General features: G+C 42.1%; 1 protein-coding gene across 7 annotated transcripts; it reads left to right on the forward strand.

Moving 5' to 3' along the window:
- Positions 1-13,373: 13,373 nt before the first annotated feature.
- LOC114272817 (G-type lectin S-receptor-like serine/threonine-protein kinase At4g03230) lies at positions 13,374-22,178 on the forward strand. Of its 7 annotated transcripts, XM_082883846.1 has the most exons (8): positions 13,376-15,042; positions 19,365-19,850; positions 20,057-20,197; positions 20,353-20,564; positions 20,656-20,866; positions 21,022-21,259; positions 21,406-21,556; positions 21,647-22,178. In XM_082883846.1, exons 1-8 carry the CDS (start codon positions 13,713-13,715, stop codon positions 21,962-21,964), a joined length of 3,087 nt encoding a protein of 1,028 aa, XP_082739972.1. In that variant the 5' UTR covers positions 13,376-13,712; the 3' UTR covers positions 21,965-22,178. The 7 variants fall into 7 exon arrangements, with proteins under 7 accessions (XP_082739977.1, XP_082739978.1, XP_082739976.1 ...); XM_082883851.1 differs by lacking the exon at positions 21,647-22,178 and having other exon boundaries at positions 13,374-15,042; positions 21,435-21,556; XM_082883852.1 differs by lacking the exon at positions 21,647-22,178 and having other exon boundaries at positions 13,374-15,042; positions 21,022-21,280; positions 21,435-21,550.
- The last annotated feature ends 3,556 nt before the right edge of the window (positions 22,179-25,734 follow it).

The raw sequence follows: 25,734 nt of genomic DNA on the forward strand, positions 1-25,734 counted from the left end.
GTATTGATTTTTTTTTATTTTTTATTTTATGGATGTGTTAATAAATAACATTACTATGCAGAGTAATGCCTCTTTGTATAATTGAACTTGAGATTTCACATTGACACTGATAATGCAGTTCGTCTTGGGTGGATGGGCTAGGCTGGTCCAAGCTCCTTGAGTCCAGACTCAGGCGGATGATTCCACCAGATGACCTGCACGCAAGTCCAAAGGGGGGACGGGGTAGTCCCCCAGTGAACCCTCCGGCGAGTGAATCAGTAAAGGAAGAAGGAAATATATATATATATATATATATAGAGAGAGAGAGAGAGAGAGATAGATAGAAAAGCTTAACATTCCTCTTGTCTTCCATTCTTGCTTATATCCTTTGGTAATCATTTCACTGTCTCTTGTGACGTGCCCCCTTCCGCCGAAAGCCTGTGCCGTAGCTTACCTTGTTCAAGGTGAGGGGGCTCTGTTCCGACGGGGAGGTGTTGTCGTAATAAATGATGTGATGGGCTGCATTAATGGTGATGTGTTGTGGCAATAACTCTGCAGATCTTTGTCTGCTGATGTGGCCTGTGTTCCACCTGCCATGTGCCCGAATGTCATTGGCCCTCCATGTCCAGATGGCCTCTAGCTGTCCTGGGCTTTGCCAACCAGGTTATGCTATGGGTCCCAAGCGATGGGTTTGGGGTGGTTTGCTGTGGGTCGTAAGCCTTGTGGGCCTATCCATGTCAGTAGTCCCCCATTTCCGAGTGCAGCTTTAGTCCAACGAAGGGAATAGTACTAAGGAAGAGAAGTGCGAACCGAGTGGAGAGGCCGACCGTTAGCCGTGTCGACCGCAAGGGTGACCGAGCAGGAGGGGTCGACCGTGAGGCATGCCGATCGCGAGGGTGGCCGAGCGGGAGGGGTCGACCGTGAAGCGGGCCGACCGCGAGGGTGGCCGAGCGGGAGGGGTCGACCGTGAGGCGTGCCAACCGCGAGGGTGGCCGAGCGGGAGGGGTCGACTGTGACCCGGGCCGACCGCGAGGGTGGCCGAGCGAGAGGGGTCGATCGTGAGGTGTGCCGACCGCGAGGGTGGCCGAGCAGGAGGGGTCGACCGTGACGCGTGCCAACCGCGAGGGTGGCCGAGCGGGAGGGGTCGACCGTTAGCCGTGCCGACCAGGACGGCGCGGGGCTCAAAAAGAGAAGGGGGCGGGGTGGTGCCATGTGATGATGTGAAATGGAAATGACAGGGTAAGGGGAGGGGACAGTGCATCGTGTCCATACACGTGGCAATATCGTGGGGGAAGTGAAGCGTTGGAGCAGAAATGAAACGATAGGTCACGATGGGGGTTTTGAAAAGGCGGTTTTGGCAATTGATTTGAAAGGTTTTGAAACGGGCGAAAATTAATGTGGATCCATGGAATACGGGCAAACCGTGGGTTTTTGGTATAATGCGTTTCACCTACCTTTTTACAAAAATATAAAATACCCAAGTGTTAATTCCTTCATTGCGTACGACACACCTGTGAAATATTTTCTCAACTTCCTTGCTCCTGCGTCAGAACTGATTTGTAAGCAAACCCTAGAAATGGCACAAGAAGAAGTGGTCAATGTGAGGGTGGACCCTCTGGGAGACGATGATGCAGAGGAGCTAGCAGCGCGATATAGGACGGAGACACGAATGGTGGGGGTGGGGGAACCGGTGGGAGAATCGCAGGCGTCAGCCCTGATATTGGCTCCAAAGCCAATAAGCCAGGTAGAGCCAGATCAGTGGCACACTAAGGCGGACAAATCCACACTTACTGCGGCGGATTTGGAGGCTATTAGGGAAAGATACTAGATTCCGGCGGAGGTGGAGTTATTGCTGCCAACATCAAGGGAAAGGCCGTCTGATGCTAGGCCAAGGGAGTTTTCCCTTTACGAGGAGGCGCTAAAAGGTGGGCTGAGGTTGCCACTGCCCCAAGTGGTGGTTGACGTAATGAATCGTCTGGAGGTAGCGCCGGGGCAATTGATGCCCAATGCATGGAAGATTCTGCTGGCCTGTGCGAGCGCATGGCCCAAGGCGAATGGAGGGGAGGCCATGGCGGTGGACGAGTTCTTTTCGTGTTACAAGGCTTCGGGGCAGCAGGAGACGTGGGTCACCCTACAGGCGGTGATGGGGAGGGGATTGGTGGCGAGGCTGCCAACATCGATCAAGGGGTGGCGGCCACGGTGGTTCTACGTGTCTGCTAATGGGGGACTGGGGGTGCGCACCATCTGGAAGGTGCCCACTAGGTCAATGGAGTCGAGACTGGGGGCAGTGGCAGAAGAGAGGGTGAAGAGAGTGAAAGAGTGGAGGGAGAGAGAGAAGGCCAAATGGGACGAGCTTGTTCAACCGTCCGCATTGTTTGAGGTAAGGCTGGGACCGCAGCCGAGGGGTGGGGACCTCGACCGAGCAGAATTGGAGGCGAGAAGAGAAGCTCAGGAGGTAGAGGATCAGGCCGTACTGGCCAAGGCCACGAAGTTGAAGGAAGCGCGAGGAGACCGACCACCTCAACCGATCGTGCGGGAGAGGATCCGACCGCGCCCAAGGCCATTGGGGGGTAAAGACTTAAGAAGTTTTGAGCCACGACCGCCCCCCCTAGATCCTGTAAAAGAACAGGCCAGAAGGGAGGGGGAGGCTCTGAAGAAGAAGAAGAAAAAGAGAAGTGCCCCAGAGGAACCTGAAGATGAGTCTGGGGCCAAGAGGGCTAAGGTGGCCCCAGCTGAGGTGGAGGTCCCTGTGGCCAAGGATACCCCAGAGGTGGTGGGGGTCACCCTAACTCGGGAGGTTGTGGGGACTGCCCTAACAGAGCAAGTAGGAGTTGGGTTGACCGAGGGTACGCCGAGCGGGAGGGAGCAGACCCAAAAGGGGCCTGCCCCGCAGGAAGGAGGGATCCGTCTGGCCACGGCGATCTATCACGCTCGCGCGGTAGCTGAAAGGTTGGAGGGAGAAGGAGGCCCAGCCAGGGCGGGGGCAGACCGCTTGGTGAAGATTGTGGAGGAGACAGCCCTGCGCTCGGCATCAGGATATAATGAGGCTCACCTGTTGAGGGGGTTATGCTCCGCCCAAATGGAGGTAACTACCTTGGTAGGGGCCCTTTTAAGGAGGGCAGGGGCTGCCAAGTTAAAGGCTGAAGAGGCCAAGGCCCAGTTGGCCAAGTTAAAGAATGAGAGCGTTGACTGGAAGACTGCCCATGCTGAACTGCAAGCAGTCAAGTTGGAGTTGGAGGACACACACCGTAAGGTCGTGTCGCTCGAGTTCCAACTGGCTGGCGAACAGAAGAAGTTGGAGGAGTCTGAAAGAGCCTACGTCGTTGCGCTCGAGCGGTATGAAGAGGCCATGAGCAGCAACGACGAGCTGGTCAGGCAAAAAGATTAGGCAGATGCCAGAATTGGAGATCTGTTGAAGGGGTTGCAGGATGAGCTCGTCAAAGCAGAGGAGGAGAAGGGGAGGCTGATGAGGGAGTTGGAATCAGAGAAGGCGAAGGCGATGGCGGAGATGGAGAGTCTAAAGAAGGGGTGGGAAGAGGAGAGGGCGACGGCGGCTGCTGAAAAGGGGACCCTGCAAAGAGAGCTCGACGAAGAGAGGGAGAAGGCGGTTTCTGAGAGGGCGGCCTACCCTGGTCTGTGCGTCGCAGCGGTGGAGCAATACAAAGGGTCTCCCGAATTTCAGATGGCGGTAGATGCCGCAGTCACCAGGAGTCTGGCTGGGCAAGAATCTGGGAGGGTGGGCCCATCAAGGACGACTGCTGGAGGTAGGACGGAGGCAGAGGTGATTGAGAGCTTCCAGCAGTCAGACTTCTATAAGCACGAAATGGCCGAGTTCTGGGATAGCTATTGGAAGATGTTCAAACGCAGAGCTGAAGAGTTGTTCCCACACTTGGACCTGAGTAGTGTAACAATAGGTGAAGATGATGTGGCCCAGACCCCCCTGGACGAGGGCATTGACGATGAAGAGCTTGTGTCCAGCGAGGAGGAATAACCAAGAAGAAGAATAGCTGTTCAACCTCTATGGCTGTTTTTGTTTGTTTTTTTTTTTTTTTTTTGTGATGAACTGGTGTACACATTGTAAATGGATGAATGAATGAATGAATGAAGAATTTTATTGTAATGAACTTGTGTACAAATGTTATTTCGTTTATGTTGTCAGTTGACTGTGTGGGCCTGTATTGGCTAAAATGAATAAAGTCTGGTTATAAAAACTGATCATAAAAATTGTGCAATAAAAATGTGTATGAAAATGAAAAATTGTTAAGTTAAACGTTCCTCTTTGCAGAGCGGGATTGGATTTGTATGAAAATTGAAAGGGTGATAGTGGCTTATTAAAAAATTGGATTATGAAATTGTAGAACATAATATGCGAATGGGGATGGATGGGAATGGAAAAGTGGGTTACAAATTGTAGAGAAGAGATTGGAGAAACAAATTGGATGGGGTGGTAGATAGTCTGATTAGTGAGTGAAATATGTGATAGCATCTTTGGAATCTGACTAAGTAAAAACGTGGTCCTGGAATTATGAATAAGCTTTAAGATGTGACTAAGTGTTGAAAATGTGGTCCTACTTGGCTTTAAAGTGCTCGGTCTAGCTGAGGCTTTAAAGTGCTCAGTCTGGCTGAAGCTTTGAGTGCTCAGACTGGCTGAGGCTTTGAGTGCTCGGTCTGGCCGAGGCTTTGAGTGCTCAGTCTGGCTGAGGCTTTGAGTGCTCAGACTGGCTGAGGCTTTGAGTGCTCGGTCTGGCCGAGGCTTTGAGTGCTCAGTCTGGCTGAGGCTTTGAGTGCTCAGACTGGCTGAGGCTTTGAGTGCTCGGTCTGGCTGAGGCTTTGAGTGCTCAGTCTGGCTGAGGCTTTGAGTGCTCAGTCTGGCCGAGGCTTTGAGTGCTCAGTCTGGCCGAGGCTTTGAGTGCTCGGTCTGGCCGAGGCTTTGAGTGCTCAGTCTGGCCGAGGCTTTGAGTGCTCGGTCTGGCCGAGGCTTTGAGTGCTCAGTCTGGCTGAGGCTTTGAGTGCTCGGTCTGGCCGAGGCTTTGAGTGCTCAGTCTGGTTGAGGCTTTGAGTGCGCGGTCTGGCCGAGGCTTTCAGTGCTCGGTCTGGCCGAGGCTTTGAAGGGCTGCAAGTGAAAATGTCATGGGAGCGACGTACAGACAGTTGAATTATGAAAACTGAGAACTTCAGTCAGAATTTGCATTACGTATTAAAGAGGAAAATACAACAACAATATTGACAATACAAAAGTATGAACTTATTGATAGTAATGCTTCAAATGTTCCGCATTCCAGGGATGGGGGAGGTCTCGGCCTTCCATGTCTTGAAGTCGGTAAGTGCCTGGTCGTGGTCGGGCTTTCACAACGTAGGGCCCCTCCCATTTGGCTGCCAGTTTGCCCTGGGTTGGATTCTTTGTGGCAAGAGTCGCTTCTCTCAAGACAAGGTCCCCTACAGAGAACTCTCGGGGTCGAACTCTGCGGTTGTAGTGTGTTCTCATTTTCTGTTGGTATGAAGCCAATCTGACAGCAACAGTCTCTCTGAGCTCTTCGATGAGGTCCAGCTCTGCTCGACGGAGCTCTTCGGTTGAGGCGATATCCGGATGTAAGATCCTGGGGGTGGGCAGACCGACTTCGACCGGAATAACCGCCTCAGCGCCATATGTTAGGCAAAAAGGGGTTTCCCCAGTGGGAGTGCAAGCAGTGGTTCGGTAAGCCCAGAGTACATTTGGTAGTTCCTCAGCCCAAAGGCCTTTAGCAGCTTCGAGCTTAGTTTTGATGATTTTCAGAAGGGAATGGTTGGTGACCTCAACTTGGCCATTTGCTTGTGGGTGACCGGGGGAAGAGAAGCATGGTTGAATCTGGAGATCTGCACAAAATTTTCTGTACTTCGCATTATCGAATTGTTTGCCATTGTCAGAGATGATGGCTTAAGGGATGCCAAATCGGCAAATGATCGATTTCCAGATAAACCTGGTGGTGTTCCACTCGGTGATTGTGGCAAGGGGTTCAACCTCGACCCACTTGGTAAAGTAACCAATGGCGACAATCGCGAACTTGGTCTGGCCACGACCAGTGGGAAGTGGACCAACCAAGTCGATCCCCCATTTGGCAAACGGATAAGGGCTGCAGAGTGTGATTAACTCTGTAGGAGGAGCATGGGGGATGTTGGCGAAACGTTGACATTTATCGCATTTGAGCACGAAATCGGTCGCATCCTGATTAAGAGTTGGCCAGAAATACCCAGTACGGAGTATCTTCTGGGCAAGGGACCTGTCGCCTGAATGATTACCACAAATTCCCTCATGGATCTCCTACATTACATAGGTTGCTTGAGCTGGATTGAGGCACCGTAGATATAGCCGGAAAAAGCCGCGCTTGTACAATATACCGTCAACAATGATGTAATTGGATGCTCGGGATCGAACTTTGGCTGCCTGCTGTTGGTCATCTGGGAGTGTCCCTGTGGTCAAGAATATGAGGATGTCGGATGCCCAAGGGATGGGTTCGTTTTGGATGAACTGTACAGCTTGCAGGTCGGGTGAAATGGCCGGGTGGTGTAGATATTCGAGGCGGACATCATGGATGAGATTAGGATGGTCAGCAGAGGCCAACTGAGCCATCTCATCTGCTTTGGAGTTTTTCGCCCGAGGAATGTGCCTGATGTGGAAGGTATTGAAGAGGCGAGCAAGGGGGAGTGCCATGTCTCTGTAAGCTCGCATTGTGTCTTCCTTGGCGTCGAAGTCCCCCGTCATCTGACCGACGACGAGCTGGGAGTCGCTGAATACTCGGAGGTGGCTGACCCCAATGTCCTTGGCAAGGTAGAGTCTTGCTATCAATGCCTTATACTCGGCCTCATTGTTGCTTGCTTTAAACAAGAAACGGAGGGCACATTTGAAGTAGCCGCCCTCGGGGGAGGTGAGGATGAGGCCGGCACCACTTCCTTCTCTTCGAGACGAACCGTCGACATTGAGAGTCCAAGAATGAGGATCTTCTGGCTCTGTTGGAGTTGGTGGGAGCGGAGGGGTAGTGGTCGGGGTCGGATTAGTGAACTCCAGGATGAAGTCAGCTACAGCCTGCCCCTTGATTGCTGTCCGAGGGCGGTAAGAGATGTCGAACTGGCTGATTTCTACTAACCACTGCATCAGTCTACCTGAGAGTTCTGGTTGCTGCATGACCTTTTTCAAAGGCTGGTCGGTGAGGACCACTATAGAGTGGGCTTGGAAGTATGGGCGGAGTCGTCTGGAGGCAATGACCAAGGCCAGGAACAGTTTTTCTAGTAAGGGGTAGTTCTGCTCCGCTCCCCTGAGAGGCCGACTGATGTAATAGACTGGCCGTTGGATTGAGCCATCCTCTCTGAGGAGAGCTGCACTGACTGCGGTGCTCGATACTGCTAAGTAGAGAAAGAGGGGCTCGACCGTGATTGCTTGGGAAAGAAGGGGAGGGTTGGCCATGCATCGCTTTAACTGTTGGAAAGCCTCTTCGGATTCGGCTGTCCATTCAAAAGTCTGCCGAAGAACTTTGAAGAAGGGTAGGCACTTATCTGTTGCGCGGGAAATGAAGCGGTTGAGGGCCGCCACTCAGCCGGTGAGTCTTTGAACTTCTTTGACCGTCCTAGGCGACTGCATCTCCACTAAGGCCTTGATCTTCTCAGGGTTAGCTTCAATGCCGCGCTGACTGACCATAAAACCCAAAAATTTTCCAGATCCTACGCCGAAGGCGCACTTCTCTGGGTTGAGCTTCATCTGGTACTTGCGCAAGGTAGCGAAGGTCTCTCGTAAGTCAGTGAGGTGATCGGAGGAGTATTTGCTTTTGACTAGCATGTCATCGACGTAGACTTCCATATTCCGGCCTATTTGGTGATGGAAGACGGCATTAACCAGCCGTTGATAGGTGGCCCCGGCATTCTTCAACCCGAACGGCATTACACAATAGTGGTAGGTACCTCGGTCGGTGATAAATGATGTGTGTTCCCGATCAGATGTGTGCATCAGGATTTGGTTGTACCCAGAGAAGGCGTCCATGAAGCTGAGCATTTGATGACCGGCCGTGGCGTCGACCAGCAGATCTATGCGGGGAAGGGGGTAGCTGTCTTTGGGGCAAGCTCGGTTCAGGTCAGAGTAATCAACACAGAGTCGCCATTTGCCATTGTGTTTGCGGACGAGGACCACGTTGGACAACCATCTAGAGTAGTCCACATTCTTGATGAATTGGGCCTCGAGGAGCTTGTCAACTTCTGCGACTATAAGAGTGTTGCACTCCGGGTGGAAAATGCGTTGCTTCTAGCGGTGGGGTCGAAAGTGGGGTTCGATGCTGAGGCAATGGGTTTTGAAGGAGGGGTCAATGCCTGGCATGTCAGAATGGGTCCAGGCGAATACATCTTTGTGCTCAGTCAGGAGAGCGGTGAGGTCGGCCTTGGCTTGGGAGGTAGTTGGTTGCCAATTTTGGCGGTTTTGATTGGGTTGGTGGGATCAATGTTAACTTCAACAAGTTCCTCCACGGGTTCACCTCTGACCAGCTCGTCCTCATCTCGGGCGTCAAGCCCTTCGATGATCATGGCCTCTTTTAGCTTGACTTCTTTGAGGGAGGCGACATAACACTCCCTGGCCACGGTCTGTTCTCTTTTTACTGTTCCGACACCGAGATCGGTAGGAAATTTGATGGCAAGGTGATAGGTGGATGTGATGGCTTGGAAGGCGTTTAGGGCGGTGCGGCCAAGGATGATGTTGTAAGCAGAGGGACAGTCGACCACAAGGAAGGTGAGCAACTTAGTGGTCTGCCTCGGGTGTTCGCCAATGGTGATAGGTAGATCGATGGAGCCGATGGAGGTCACACGGTCGCCGGTGAAACCGACCAGAGGGGTTTGGAGAGGAGACAAGCTTTCTTTCCCAATCTTGAGCTGGCGGAAGCAATTGAGGAAGATGATGTCTGAAGAGCTACCGTTGTCTATGAGGACTCGTCTGACCTTGTAGTTGGAGAGAATGGAGAAAATGACAAGGGGGTCATCATGTGGGTAACGGACTCCTGCACAGTCGGTGTCCGTGAACGTGATGGGTTCGAGCCATTGCTTTGACTGTTTGGGAGGTCAGTCCACCGTCGCCACTGCTTTGTTTGAGCCCTGCCTGATTTTTTTGAGCTCTGCCTTCTGAGCCGAGCGGGATGGTCCCCCGCAAGCAAGGCCGCCTGAAATGACTCTGATTTCTCCGACTGGTGGAGGGGGATTGCCTGGAGGCCGAGGCTGTGGTGGTGGGCCATCGTGGCCTTGGTTAGGTGGGGCTTGATTGCGGGGTGGTGTATGTCGGCGGTTGTTCCTGGGAAGGTCGGTTCTTTGCCTCTGTTCAGGGCGGGTGTCTGTGAATCAGCTGAGGTGGCCCTGACGTATGAAGGTCTCGATCTGATCTTTGAGGTTGATACACTCGTCGGTGGTATGGCCATGGTCTTGGTGGAAACGGCAGTACTTGGACTGATCTTTGCGGCTGGAGGGGTTTCGTGAAGGCAGGGGCCACTTGAGGGGGTAGTCCCGCTGGATCTGATTGAGGACGTGTTTCCATGGGGGAGTTGAGTGGTGTGTATCGCTCGAACCGACCGGGCGGTCGGGTCGGTGCGGTCGGTCATTATAGTGGGGTGTTTGGCTATTATACTGGGCGGTCCTGGGTTCTGAGTCTTTCCTTTTGTCTCTAGGGGTCGGCTCTTGCCGAGCGGCCAGGGAATCTTCAGCATTCATGTATTTCTGGGCTTTGGATAGTATGGCTGCCATGGTGGTTGGAGGGTTTTTGGAGAGGGAGAAAAGAAAATCGAACGACCGCAGGCCGGCCATGAAAGCCGTGAGGATGACCTTATTGTCATTCTCTGCTACTTGAAGGGCTTCGGTGTTGAAGCGGGTGACGAAGCTGCGGAGCGACTACCCCTTAGTCTGACGAATGTTAAGGAGTTGGGTGGCTGGGCGTCTCTGACGCTGGGCTTCGATAAAATGGCTCAGGAAAGAGTCACTGAGGTGTTGAAAGGTGGAGACAGAATCCGCCGGTAACTGGCTAAACCACAACCGAGCTCATCCCTTCAGTGTCACTGGAAAAGCTCGGCACATGATCTCGTCAGGGAAAGCATGGAGGATCATGAGGGTGCGGTAGGTTTCCAGATGGTCGACTCTCGAAGGAGTCAATGGTAGGCATTTTGAACTTGGCAGACAATGGTTTGTCGCGGATGGAGGCAACAAAAGGCGAGTTGGCGGTGACTGAGGGCTTGTGCTGAATGTTCTGCATGACCCCTTGTAGTTGGAGCTTCATAGCTCGGAGTTCAGCGTCCCAGAGGGGAATGTTGTCGCCATGGTCGGTCAGTGGAGGCTGGACACTGCTGGCTTCCCCCTCAGGGGCTAGTGCTACGACTGACGGGCGTGGGGGTGGTAGGCTCATATGTGGAGGAGGAGGGGGTTGTAAACCTTTTGGGTTGAGCGGAGGGGGTTGTGGGGCAGTGTGGCCCGGAGTTCTTTCTTGGTTGGGTGGAATATCTGGAGGTGGAACGGGAAGGTTTCTTTGGAGTAAAGCACTAATCAGGGCCTGGTTTTGCTCGGCCATGCGGTTAATGCTGTTGGTGAGTTCGATGATGTATTATGGCGGGTTGTTTGAATGGGAAAGGTCTGTTTGATGATCGGTGGTATTATGGTGAGAAGCCATGGACCTAGTCGTGACCATACACCTGGACGGGTGAGAGGGAAAGGTGACGGTGAGAGAAGAGGGCTCCGGCGATAGCGAACACAACTAGCGCACGAATAAACCACAAGTTCCCACAGACGGCGCCAACTGATAATGCAGTTCGTCCTGGGTGGATGGGCTGGGCTGGTCCAAGCTCCTCGAGTCCAGACTCAGGCGGATGATTCCACCAGATGACCTACACGCAAGTCCAAAGGGGGAACGGGGTAGTCCCCCAGTGAACCCTCCAGCGAGTGAATCAATAGAGGAAGAAGGAAATATAGAGAGAGATAGAGAGAGAGAGATAGAAAAGCTTAACCTTCCTCTTGTCTTACATTCTTGCTTATATCCTTTGGTAATCATTTCACTGTCTCTTGTGACGTGCCCCCTTCCGCCGAAAGCCTGTGCCGTAGCTTACCTTGTTTAGGGTGAGGGGGCTCTGTTCCGACGGGGAGGTGTTGTCGTAATAAATGCTGTGATGGGCTGCATTAATGGTGATGTGTTGTGGCAATAACTCTGCAGATCTTTGTCTGCTGATGTGGCCTGTGTTCCACCTGCCATGTGCCCGAATGTCATTGGCCCTCCATGTCCAAATGGCCTCTAGCTGTCCTGGGCCTTGCCAACCGAGTTATGCTATGGGTCCCAAGCGATGGGTTTGGGGTGGTTTGCTGTGGGCCGTAAGCCTTGTGGGCTTATCCATGTCAGACACCATTTTTTTTTTTATGTAACTCAATCACTTTATCCCACTATTTTTTTTTTCCTTTTTTTGACAAATTGTCTACCATCTGTTGTCTCACCATATTTACACCAATTTTTGTTCCACCAACTTTTTTTAAAAAATGTTTCTGTTTATTAAGGAACGTAACATCATTAAAAATGCTTATTTATTAAAAAACGGAACTGCCATTTTTTTATAAAAAAATAAAAAATAATAAAAAAAAGGGAGTGGTTTAGCGGAAAATGTTGTTTTTATGAAAAACGTCTTTAAAAATGTTTATTTATTAAAAAACGGAACTGTCATTAAAAAAAAAAAAAAAAAAAAAAAAGTGGCTTAGTGGAAAATGATGTTTTTATGAAAAACGTCTTTTTGGGGTTAGATAAATTTAAACTCAAAATTTAAATTAGGTTTTGTTAAAATGTAATCTTTTCACAAGGCAAGTGAGAGAGAGAAGAGAGATAATGAGAGTGGTGTGATTTGTTTAAAGACTAAAGGGCAAATTACACTAACAGTTCTTATAATTTGGGACTCATGTCACTTTAATTCTTCAGTTTTGAATGGTGACATATTTGGCCATAAATTTTGAATCTTGTTTCAAATAAGAACAATTGACGTTATCATTGTTCAATTTCAAGGACAAAGTCATTAATTTGATAAAATATAAATTAATTTGACAAAAATAAATGTCAAAAGAATATTTTAAAATTTTAAAAAATTATATATATCCACCAAAAATAAAATTATATAAAATTGATAAATCTTTTACACATTTATTTATTTATTTATTTTATTAAATTAATTTTTATTATGTGTTTAAATGATGATTATGTAAGAAATGGATGTTAGACTTTTAATGTGTAATCGATATATTTAATATATAAAATATTTTTAGTTTTGAATTTTTTAATTTAATGGATTGGTTTAATAATGATATCAAAGTCGTCGTCATAGTTGATTTTTGAAAAAATAAAAATTAATTTAATGAAAATAAAAACAGTCACTCATTACATGATTATCATCCAAACATATAATAAAAATTAATTTGGTAAATAAATAAATAAATGCATAAAAAAATTATCAATTTTACATAATTTTATCTTTGGTAGGTAGAAATAATTTTTAAAAATTCAAAAATATTTTTTTGACATTTGTTTTTGTCAAATTAGTTTAAATTTTATCAAATTGACGACTTTGTCCTTAAAATTGGGTGATGACATCTTTAATTATCCATGTTTAGAATAAGATTTAAAACTCATAGTCAAATGTGTCACAATTGAAAAGTCAATGACTAAATTGACACGAGTCTCAAATTATAGGGGACTGTTAGGGTAATTCGCTCAAGACTAAAAAAAGAGTTTTTTTTTTTCTTAACAGAACTTTTTTACCCATCTCGCTGACAAAGCCCACGAGGCATGTTCTTACAATAAATTACTTTTTTAGTTTTTACTATAATTTTATTGGATGTATTTTTATATAGGTAATTTTACAAAATTCATTTGAAAGTCGAAACCGGATCTGCATTTATATTTTGACCTCAAATTTTTAGTAACGAATTTGATAAATTACATTTTAATTTAATAAATTTATTTTTATTTATATTTTAATCTCATCATTAATTGTAGGCATATATTAGTAAATCTATATGGGAGGGATAAATCTCATTTTAGCTATCACAAAGAGAAAAAATAGTAATTAATGATTAGATAGTGATAGATATCACTGTTGCATTTAATTTTTTCTTCAATAATACATGTTAGAGAAAAATTATGGAAGACAAGGATAAACCTCATTTTAGGTGCCACATTTATTTAATTTTTTTTCCAATAATACATGTTAGAGAAAAATTATGGAAGACAGGGATAAACCTCATTTTAGGTGCCACATATATTTAAAGAGAAAAAATAGTAATTAATGATCGGAGGGTGATACCTTTGTATCGCTGTTGCATTTAATTTTTTCTCCAATAATACATGTTAGAAAAAAATTGTGGAAGTCAGCTAATCAAAAAAGTCGAAAAAGACAACAGGCCATACTTCGGCCTTTGCCCTGACTTTCCTACTTATCACTGTACAGAGAGATAAGATCCGCCTAGTTGGACAACCTCCATCACTCAATACCACAGCACCAGCAATCAATTTGCGGGCGACGAGCACCGATAAAAGGCACACAAACAAAGATAGTCGGCCAGATCTCTTGGCAGAATGCCCTGGCTTTGGTTCTCTCGCCTGTCCTCTTTGTCTGATCGTCCTAGCACCAACCACACATATGCTATGGCACACCATCACTAATCAATTACATTGAGATGTTTTTTTTGCTTTTTTTTTGCACTGCAATATTGCATGAATCATGATCTGCAAATCACATGCCATCTACTGTTTACATCTTCTTTGCAGTCTTTTGTTGTTATTGTGTTCATGTCTTCACTATTGTGCTGCCAGAGATACCATAACAGCAGGCAATCCGATCAACAGCACAAGTAACGAAACTCTCATATCAGACGGAAAAAGATTCGAGCTCAGGTTCTTGAACATTAGTGGACACAGATATGTAGGAATACAGTATTACACGTGGCGACCCCCAGAAATTGTATTGGTTTTCAACCGGGACAACCCACTACCTGATTCCGCTACTGGTTTCTTTGGCATTTTAAATGGCAATCTAACTTTGTGGGATGAAAGTGGAATTTCTTACTTTTCCACCAGTTGCGGAAGTTCTCGTAGCACCGCCAAGCTTTTGGATTCTGGGAATTTGGTGGTGAGAGACGATCAATCGGGAAAAAATTTATTGGAAAGCTTCAATAATCCAACTGATACGTTTCTTCCTGGCATGAACATGAATGCGAACCTAAAGTTGACTTCATGGACACGGCCCGACGACCCAACACGCGGCAACTTTACATTCCAGCAGGATGAAGAAGTTAAGAACGGTTACATCGTTTTGAAAAGCGGTATAGTTTACTGGAAAAGTAGAGAGACAGGTAGCTTCAATAACTACAACAACTTGTATGATCCTGTGGCGGTACTTCTAAATTCTAGCAACAGTATCCAAAGCAACGCTGGAACAATTTTAAATTCTCCCAATAAGACAATAATTGTACCTGTCCGTAACAATAGCAATACTGTCCGTAACTATAACAATACGAGGCTGTTAATGAATTCCTATGGGCAGGTTCAGTATTTTATTTGGAGGGATAGTGAGACGGGATCATCGGGATGGTCTTTGATATGGTCTCAGCCGCGTGACCAATGCAGTGTTTATAATGCTTGTGGGAATTTTGGTAGCTGCAATGTACACGACAACAATAGGTGGTTATGCAAGTGTTTGCCAGGGTTTGAGCCTGCCTCACAGGATCGTTGGGACTCTGAGGATTTTTCTGGTGGGTGCACCAGGAAGTCAGACATATGTGGTAGGGACAAAGACATGTTCTTGAACTTGACAATGATGAAAGTAGGGAAACCAGACACCCCACTTTCGGAGGTCCAAAATGAGACGGAATGCAGAACGGAGTGTCTTGACAATTGCCAATGTTTGGCATATTCATATGAAGCTAGTAGAACAAGGAGAGATGGTACCAGACATGGCTGCTGGATTTGGACGTCCGTTCCCAATAACCTTCAGGAAGAGTATGCTACAGATCCCCGCAACATCGCCGTCCGCGTTGTGGCTTCCAGTATAGGTATACTTCTTTGGGAAGATTACAAATTAGTTAAAACTTGACAAAATATTTGCAAATTCATGAAAAAGTTTATAACTTTAATTATTAAAGTACATAAAATTTATCACTAATTTGGAATTATTTTTGAAAATTTACACTGATTTGCAATTTTTCCTACTTTTCCTTCTGCAAAATAAATTAAATATATCATGTTTGTTGGTGTTAATTTATTCAGGGTCTGTCTTCTATAATAGAAACTGGAGTATGGTGTCCCGACCAGACTCATGGGTTTAATTTGGGTCATATTTTGATAATTTAAAACCTTAATTTTTTAGAGTGCTTCATATATATTATTCATTAAAAAAATGTGTTTTTCAAATGAAATTATCTACTTTTTTTGGGTGATAAATGTGATAAAATAAAAAGTTTACAATTATTAGATTGATTTAATTTTTTCATAAATGCTATATACGAAAGGTTTTAAAAATAAACCGTTTGAATTATTGAAACGAAACTCATGATGAGGTCCATATAGATTTAGACAACTGTCTCCAATCCAAATCTGAGACTAAAAAAGAAACCAAACCCTTCATTTATTTAAAAAAATTTATGAACAATTTTTTTTTTTATTAACTCACCATAAAGAATTACAACTAGTCAACAAAATTTGAGTGTTTAGTGCCACTTGAGTGCTTACCTTCTAAAAATTTTGCAATTGAGATTACTCGACGGATTCTATATATTGAACAGTTTAGATTATCAACATAGGCTGAAATCAAGACCCACCAATGTCCAACACTCCTCTGCAGTAACTTGAGAGGAGCCCTGTCCTTTCATCTAACCATTTTAAAGATGACGCCTTGGAAAACGTTTTAAACTTAATGGGCGGGCCATGTAAATTGATGACTAGATTTGCCTTTAGAATCCCCAAACCATCAATAACAGAAAATCTAATATTGTTGGTCCTTTTGTTAATTAGCTGATTAAGCATTCATCATGTATTTCAATTTTGCTTCAGGAATCCAATCATGAAGCCCCCCCCAAAATATATGGAGTTGTTTTGCAGTTGGAATTTCAGCTGTAGATGTTTTAGTTCACACACACACACACTCTCTCTCTCTCTCTCTCTCTCTCTCTCTCTATATATATATATATATATATATATCAGGAGCTTGTGATTGAAGGGAGCAGGCGGTGGGGTACATGGAGGAAGGAAAAGGAGCGGGGTGGTGCGGTTGCCAGGCAGTAGGTGGATAGAGGGTTATGGTTTTTAGGATTATGATTTTCGTATTGCAACAATGATAGAGACCACTAATTTTAGAGCTCTAAAAAGACCACTAATGACATGGCACTCAATAAAAAAAGAAAAAAAATACAACACCAAAGCCAAAATATCAAATCATTCCTGGTGAGGCCCATTGCCACATCACTTAGTACTCTCACTCATTTTCCTTTCGTATTGTTTAACGAAGAAAATGAAGATACAGACTCGTATTTATGTTTTCACGTGGTATTTTGACTTTTAACTTAAAAAAATTTCCATGCCAAATTTCAAATTAGGCACGCGAGGCACAAATTCATTTAATTTGCACAGATTTACTATAGGGAGATAAAGCAAAATAGCCGAAACCACATGTGAGTTCTATGGTTATTTTTAACATTTGTTGGTGAAATGATTCGTAGTCATAACATTGTAATTTTTAGAACTATCTATGAAGAGTTTTGGGTTATTAATAAAATTTTAGAAGTGTTTCTCTTCTCGTGTGTTTGGTCTTCTTAAAATCAACAAAATTATAATTTAATTTGTTCACAAACGCAGTGGCAACATGGCTAATAATATTCAAAATTCTGGTGTATCTTTGGGTTGCCTTATGAGTTGCAAGAAACCATGGTACTATACAATGTCACATGTGAACAATGTGCACAAAGATGATTGTATGTTATATAACGACCACTACAAGAAAAAGTACATTTGACGATTAAATTTTTAGTCGCCAAAAGTCCATTTTTAGTCGCCAAAAGTCGACTTTTTACTTTCCCCGACTAATTTTTTTAGTCGCTAGTTTTGTCACGTATAGATGGTCGGCAGAGGTATTGGTGACTAAAACTTTTTTAGTCGCCAAAAAACAGCTCTTTCGCAACGAACATTTTAGTTGCCAATAGTGATTTACACTTTTCAAAATCATACATTTAGCGACTAATCCTTTAGTCGCCAATACTCACTGAATCGCCGACTAATCCATTTAGTCGCCAAAGGTGCTTCCGTGAAAAAAAAAAAAATCACCAACTTGTTTTGCTTTTTTTGAGATTCGAACCACGGACCTTCTACTTTGTAGACCTTTACCAACACACTCCCTCCACTATGCCACCATAAGATCACATGAATATATATGCAATATATATTATTTATATAGTATATTGGCCCGTATTAATTTAAAACTATATATATAAATATAATTATTTTTATTCAATATTAATTTATGTAAAAAATAAATTAATTATTAAAAAAAAAGGGAGCTACTTTTGGCAACTAAAGTTTTTTTTAGTCGCCAAAAACCTTAGTTTTGGCTACTACCAATAATTTAGTCGCTAAAAAATTAATTTCTGTCTAAAAATAACCACTTTCGGCGACTAATAATTTTTAGTCGCCAAAACAGCCACTTTTGCCAACTAAACTCAATTTTAGTCGCCAATTGTCCACTTTTAGCTACTAAAAATTTTTTAGTAGCCAAAAACCTTTACATTTGGCTACAACATTTTTTTTTGTCGGTAAACACCTACAATCGGCGACCAAACCATTTTTTAGTCGCCAAAGCCTATACTTTTGGCTACTAATCTTTTTTAGTCACCAAAAACCTTCACCTTTGGCTACTAAAATTGTTTTAGTCGCTAAAACCCATGTAATCAACGACTAATCTGATTTTTAGTCGCCAATAAGTACACATTTGGCTACTAAACTGTTTTAGTCGCCAAAAGTTACCAATTCAATTTTAGTCGCCAATTGTCCTACTTTCAGCGACGAAATTTACATTTTTGGTCGCCAAAACTTCTTTTTGTTGTAGTGGACCATGTTATATGTCATATGATATGTACATGTATTTTTCAAAGACTACTATGTATGTATCTTACTTTTTCTCAATAATAGAAATCGGATTGTTAATTTCAACTCCTATTGTATTTATTCACTTCTAGATGCATGCCTATGCTAAAGTGGTACAAGGACTTTGGCAAATCCAGTTTTTTTATACGTATCACAATTTGATTATCTAACTATTATTAGCCTCTCTAACAGATATGAATTGGATCTAAAATTAGTTTTCAGAAGTTCAACACGTGACAATCTTGTGTTTAAAGATATTTTTCACCTAGCAAACTAATACAATTATTTGTACGTAAAATTGTAGTACATTTATATGATATATTAGAAGAAATTGTATTCGGAATATATCATTTTATAACTTCAACAAGCATGCTTGAATTCACAAAAAAACACCTCATTTTCGACATATTACAGTTGCAACAAACATGCAATTTGACGTTTTTAGCTTATATATAGATACATTTTATGTCAAGTCTCAGGCTCCCAAAATCTTCAAGCTAATATTATGTCAGTAGTCTGGGCTAGGGTAGGCTATAAGGTTGTATTTTTTGTAACATTGATTGGATATATAGTTGAACTACTCAACCATCAGTTAATTTCTTTTTGAATTTTTTAGAAAACTCTTTTTAGGGAAATCCGGGTTACACACAAATATGGTAGGAACACATCTTGTGATTAGCTACAATTATTATTGATATATACTTTTTTTATCAGCAAAATAAGATTATATTGATGAACATTAGAACAAGTTCCAAAGTGCTAATGATACATCAATAAAAAGTCTAGTGCACAAGCATCATAGCAAGCATATTTATCCCAACTAGGTTGGCACCAATACACTAGCACAATCATCTGCAGCACTAAGCCACAGTTGATGAGAAGCCAACTGATAAAGCCCCAGTAGTCACTGCAAAGGAACAGAGGAAACAGAGCAACCTAAGCCAAACATAATAAACAAAACTAGACCACCAAAGCTAATCTGAGACAAACCCAAACCAACAGCCTATCAATGATTTACACAGTATCTCACCTCTGGCAGATTGTTGATATATACTTGGCACCTAATTTTAATTGATTTGTCCACTAGTATTTATTCTTAATGTTGATTTTTGCATATATGTGTAATGTAACTGATAAATGTGCCAAGAATAAAAGTATAAACACATCACATTGCAGTCAAACATGATCTTGAAACTTCAGTAGTAGCTCTTTTTTTGACATATAAGACAATCCAATATTGTAGGATCAACGAACAAAAGTTGTAAGACCTGTGGCACGAACATAATTCCGTATCCACTAAGCACAGGACCAAACTGTGGTGATCCCATGTACTTCAATTTCTCCTGCAACTACTCAACAGGCCAAGTCAGCTTCCAGACTCTAGGAGGCACCTTTCAAGTCATCAACATCAATCCAGAAACACGCAAGTTTGTCATTGAAGTGAAAGCTAAAGATAGATGTGGTGCTAAAAATTCAAAACCCAAATATTTACAGCTCAGTCCATCATCGCCTTTTAATGCGCCTGACTCATGCCATGGTGCAATGCAATCAGGAAATGGCAATGATGTAGAGTTTGACTGGAATTCCCCACCTGAGCCACTTTGTACTTCAACCATAGACTGCATGGATTGGCCTAATTCAAGTTGCAATGCGACAAGAGATGTTAAGGGAAGGTGTCACTGCAATGCAAACTATCAATGGAATGGGACAACATTAGCTTGTACACAAGGTGAGGATGCTACATAATGCATATATCTTAGGAATGAATGAAACTATTAGTCAAATTTGCTGATAATTGACTTATCAACTGTAAACATTGCCTGTTGTGTTACTTATTTGGTACCTATGTTGTTAATCAGATAGATGCAATTCTGTGCCTTTTCATATCTAAAAGAGCCATCTCTCTCTCTCTCTCACCTTTTTTTTTTTTAATAGTGAGATCTGGAGGATCTGGGCAATCTGGAAGCTCTGATTTGAAAACTGGAGTTATTTTGTTAGTTGTGTTATTCATGTTTGTGCTATTATGCATCATTAGCTTGATTTTCTATAGAAGAAGAATGGCAGCAAGAAGAAGAGGTAATTAATTAGTCAGCCCTATAATCTGCATTGATTAAAATTTCTTTTTTCTTTTACTGTTATTCTATATCCTGAACATATTAATGAGGATTTCACTGTTCCATTCCATGTTAGAAGTTTTTATAACTAAATTGCATATTTATCTTCAACATCAGAAAGCAGAGAAAGAAAAGAGAGAAGTCAAGCACTTCGAATGTATGACATGGAAAGAAATGTTAAAAACTTGATATGTTCGAGTGAATTCAAAGAGGATGATAAAAAAGGCATTGACGTGCCTGTTTTTGACTTAGAAAGCATATTAGAAGCTACAAATTACTTCTCAGATGAAAATAAGCTCGGAGAAGGGGGATTTGGGCCTGTTTACAAGGTTATAGTCCTTTCCTAATTACTCATTGAAGTTCATTAACAAGTTGTTTCTGCTTTAATGACGCCACAGTTGTCTAAAAATATGCTTGTAGGGGAAATTCCCTGGAGGACAAGAAATCGCTATAAAGAGGTTGTCAAGTCATTCAGGACAGGGCTTAGAAGAATTTAAGAATGAGGTTGTTTTGATTGCCAAACTTCAACACAGGAATCTTGTCAGACTTTTGGGCTACTGCATCAAAGGCGATGAAAAGATTTTACTTTATGAGTATATGCCAAACAAAAGCTTAGACACATTCATATTTGGTTAGCTTCTACAACCAAATTCCTCAAATACCAGTTCTACATTTACTATATAGTTTTCGTGCCATGTGCAAAGCACGTGCTTCTTCACTAATATACATGAAACATGGTAATCTAACTGTACTTCTTCTTCTTTTCTTTAATGGACCATTTCCAAGATCGAACATTGTGCTTGTCTTTGGATTGGGAGAAACGCTTTGGTATCATTTTGGGGGTTGCTCGTGGGCTTCTTTATCTTCACCAAGACTCCAGGTTGAGGATTATCCATAGAGATTTGAAAACAAGCAATATTCTTTTAGACGAAGAGATGAATCCCAAAATTTCAGACTTCGGTTTAGCAAGGATAGTTAAGGGCAAAGAAACAGAGGCGAACACAAAGAGAATTGTTGGAACATAGTAAGTATAGTATGATTGAAGGTATCATCATCAAACTAAGATTGCCATGTTTTTAGGGATGCAAATTTCAAGTCATTCATTCTTTGTCTAATGTGTCCTATCCTACTAATATTAACTTAAGTTTAGAATTTTGCATAATAATGTAGTGGCTATATGTCTCCCGAATATGCATTAGATGGATTGTTCTCAGTAAAGTCTGACGTCTTCAGCTTCGGAGTAATTGTGCTCGAAATTGTCAGTGGGAAAAGGAACACAGGATTTTATCAGTCTAAAGAAGCCCTGAACCTTTTAGGTTATGTAAGTGCTAAAATTTGTTTGACCAAAACATATAATCTTATGTCTATTGGTTTACTCGAAATGTTTTGATTGGATGATTTATCATTTCAGGCTTGGAGATTGTGGAATGAGGAGAAGGCATTGGATTTGATGGATCGGACACTAGTCGAATCTTGCAATAGAGGTGAAGTTTTAAAATGCATAAATGTTGGGTTCTTGTGTGTACAAGAAGATCCTAGTGATCGTCCAAATGTGTCAAGTGTACTTTCCATTCTCACTAGTGAAGCTGCAACTCCTCTTCCAAATCCTAAAAAACCAGCTTTTGTTGCAAAGAAGTGGATTTCTTCTAGACCTTCTTCTTCCTTTGACAAACCCGAAACATCCTATTCTAATAATGAGTTGACAATTTCTACAGAACCCGGCCGATAAATAAGATAGTATTTTCATGAATCTTTACTTCTACATTTCTGATAGTAATTAAGGTGCGATAAGTTTGTGTAATGTTAATTTTAGGGTAAATTACTAATAGGTCATATTTTTAAGACATATTACTCATTAAGTTTATCAATCTCTCTTATTTTTATAAATAAATTTGTAGTGATAAATTTATTAGCAGGATCTATTGATAAATAAGTTTAATTAACAGGACTGATAGGGCCCACTTAATTTTACCAATCTCAAATTCAGATTAGTGTTATCTCCATGTTTTGTGATTCTATTTTTCTGTAAATTTATTTATTTTTTTATGGTAAATTAGACTCACCTCCGTGTAGTTTGAAAAAAAAAAAAAAAAAAAAAAAACTAAGTTAGTCCCACTCTTTTCATATATAATAATTACACTGACTTTTCCTTTTAATATTCGAAACTAATTCGGAATATGTATAAACATTTAAATAAATACAAATTAATATATATTATAGTAGAAAAGAGATAACAATAATATTATTTTTTTTAATATGATTAATGAATTATTAATAAAAAAATATTTTAATTGTTATTTGAATTAAAATCTTAAGAGAAATCAAGGTATTTATGATAGAAGTGTAAGATTTATTTAGGGGATGATTGGGTGTCCGGATAAACAATGACTAACCTCAAAACCTATACAAAGTGTCTCCTCTACCAGGTCGGGCAAAAGTGTGGGTGAACAATATTTTTCCCATTGGTTGGGCTTTCCTCCAAGCTAGACGGGCCTTGTTTCAATAATTTAAGTCCTTTATTTTGTGGGTGATTCCATTTGCACACAAATATAAATTCAGTACGCCTAACTAAAATTTTAGTTTCTATTATATCTTAATATAAATATACTAATAAGGGTAATCCACATTAAATTTTAAAATAAAATATTATTTTTTTCATGATACACTCTAATCACTTTTAAATGTTTAATTGAGAGGATTTTGGGGTTTATGAAAAAAAACTAGTTTTAGGCCAAAAAGTAGGGTGGGCGCGGGTCGGTTGAGGTCACGAAACCTCCAATCCGTCATCCGTCCGCCAGATTGGTGAATTGGAGAAAATCAATCCGCATCCGTCCGCCAATCCGGCGGATATGGATTAAGCGGATTGGCGGTTTGGCAGATGAATGCGAATCGGTTTGGCGGTTTAAAATTTTATAAATTTTCAACATAATTCAACTTGTGCACTTCCTTAAAAAAAAAAAAAAAAATATTATAGTCAATGACTTAAAAAAGTATTACAATCACTGCATGCCTCATCCAAAGAAAGAAAGTTTGAAACTTTAGAATATCAAAATCACTGCATGCCTTATCCACATATTACAATCACAGCATGTCTCATCCACATAAAATATTACAATATGTGGTTCTTAAAATATAAAAATAATTCAAACCACCAAAACCATGAACAGAGTAGTAGTAAAGATTGTATGTCTATATATTGTTGCATCTATATCTGTTTTTGAAAACAAAAACTAACCAGCATATATCATATTTTATATTTATTATTTTTAGAGTTACATTTAAAAATCAAAAAATATAGATAAATGATACATTTATTTTTTTCAATTCAAAAAATATATTTAACTTGAAAACTTTTTTTCAACAGAATATTTTCAATAGAATATTTAAACTCTTTCAATTGAAAACACAAATAAAATATTCAAACAAATTGAAAACACAAAGTCTTATAAATTGCTAGGGGTGCTCGCGGTTTGGCGGTTTGGTTGTGGCCAAAGGAATCTCAAACCTGCCATCCGTCCAAAACTTGTGTCACAACCCCATTCCGCCTCTAGCAGAATGGTGCCATGATGGCCAGTAATACGAGATTGCCAAAGGCCAACTTACAAAGTCACACACAATCAGAGTATACATATTGGGCTCACATGTGCGGAAGCAATAAATTTAAATCTAAATAGTCCACAAGAGCTGTGCATAAATCAAATGAAATGTCATACATAACGTGATTTTACAACTCGAGTACAAATAAAACAAATACATATTACATCTTCATCAAAAGGCTTCTCAAGCCGACATATACAAAACGAACTACAATGGCCAAGCCAAGAAGCATAATCTTCAAGATGCTACAAAATATGAATCCAACAACTTGCAAATAATCATCTAGGCGTCACCGCCTTCTTGCTCGTCACCTACATATATATATAGAGAATGTGAGCTTGGATACTCAGTGAATGATATTAGAAATAAAGATTTAAAATGAATGATATCCGAGATCTTTATCAAAACAATACGTATCATAACTTGTACAAAATCAAGGGATGAATCAAGTTCATCTATCAAGTCTTTCAAGACTTCAAGGGATGCTTACTAGCATCAATATAATACAAGGGATGACATTCCGGACAAACCCACGCGGTAAACCGTTGGTGGCAAGACAAGGGAGATACCTCAAATAAGGGTGCTAGTTGCATTATAGTCCCCTAGCACTAAGGACTTTCAAAACAAGAGTACGCATTATAGTCCCCTAGCACTAAGGACTTTCTAAGAATGTCATCAAAACAAGATAATACTTGATACAAAAACTAGGGATAATCATTCATGCTTGATCAAATACTTTTCCAAAACGAAGCAAAGCTTTATCAAAACTTTATAACATAGCTTTATTAAAAATACCACTCACATAGCTCTTCAGGTGTGGGGATTACAAGCAAGGATCCAAGGCCTACAAGCACATAATAAATCCCATTGAATGCATTTCAAGAAGACAATAAGAGATGCTCAAAGATGGATATGGAATGCATCCCTAAGACTAGCTTTACATGTGTGCAAATGATCTCGGCACATCTTTCAAAACTAAGTCAAGGCAAAGCAAAACATATGTTGGGAGTTAAATCACTATTTCTCATCTCAGAAAACATGCTGGGTACCAACCAGGTCTTGGCCGAGGTCCCACACCTCTTGGCCGAGATGTGGTCCCGATGACCACATTCAAGGAAATGAAGTTGAGAAAATCTGAGTTTCCCTTCGAGAAACATGAAGAACATAAAGAACATGAATGCTAAAATCTTAACTTGTTATTACAAAATCTGAGATTTCATGAGATGAGTTCGAAAACATGGACCTGGGTACCCATACTTGGAGGTTTCATGAAAACAAACACGAAAACATGATACAAACTTTCGGATCAAAACATGGTTTTATTTTAAGAATACAAGAACATCATTTTCTCTTTCTAAAACAAACTTCAAATCAATGCATGGCTCATGAATCATGCTAGATCATGCAATGTAGTTAGATGAACATAAAGAATAACAAGAGCACATCAAGATTCTAACCTCAAAGCACGGATCTAACGGTTCAAGGTGTGAAGATCAAGCTTGGAAATCTATTCTCACTCTAAGAACTCTTCTTCTCTCTCTTCCTAGAGCTTCTCTCTCTTCCTAGAACAAGATATAACAAAATGATGTAGGTTTCTCTATTGCCAGCAGACTTAACCCTTTGCTGGGACACATGGCAACGACCGGTTGGTTCACCTCAAAAAGGTGGCTGACTGACAAGACAAGTGCATGACAAAGTGTATACAACAAGCAAGGTGACATGGGCACTCCGGTAAGTAATGATCTCGGGTTAGGACAAAGGCTTCGGCAAGTAAGGTGTCAATGATCTCGGCTAGGAAGGATAACACTTGGCCCAGCTGTGCCACACCTCGGCCTAGATGTGCCACACCTCGATCTAGATCATGCCAGTCCAGGAACAAGATCACTAGGTGTAAGGATCAAG

The sequence above is a fragment of the Camellia sinensis genome, chromosome 8 (genome assembly GCF_055761805.1).
Source record: "Camellia sinensis isolate YWXY chromosome 8, ASM5576180v1, whole genome shotgun sequence".
NCBI classification, from domain to species: Eukaryota; Viridiplantae; Streptophyta; class Magnoliopsida; order Ericales; family Theaceae; genus Camellia; species Camellia sinensis.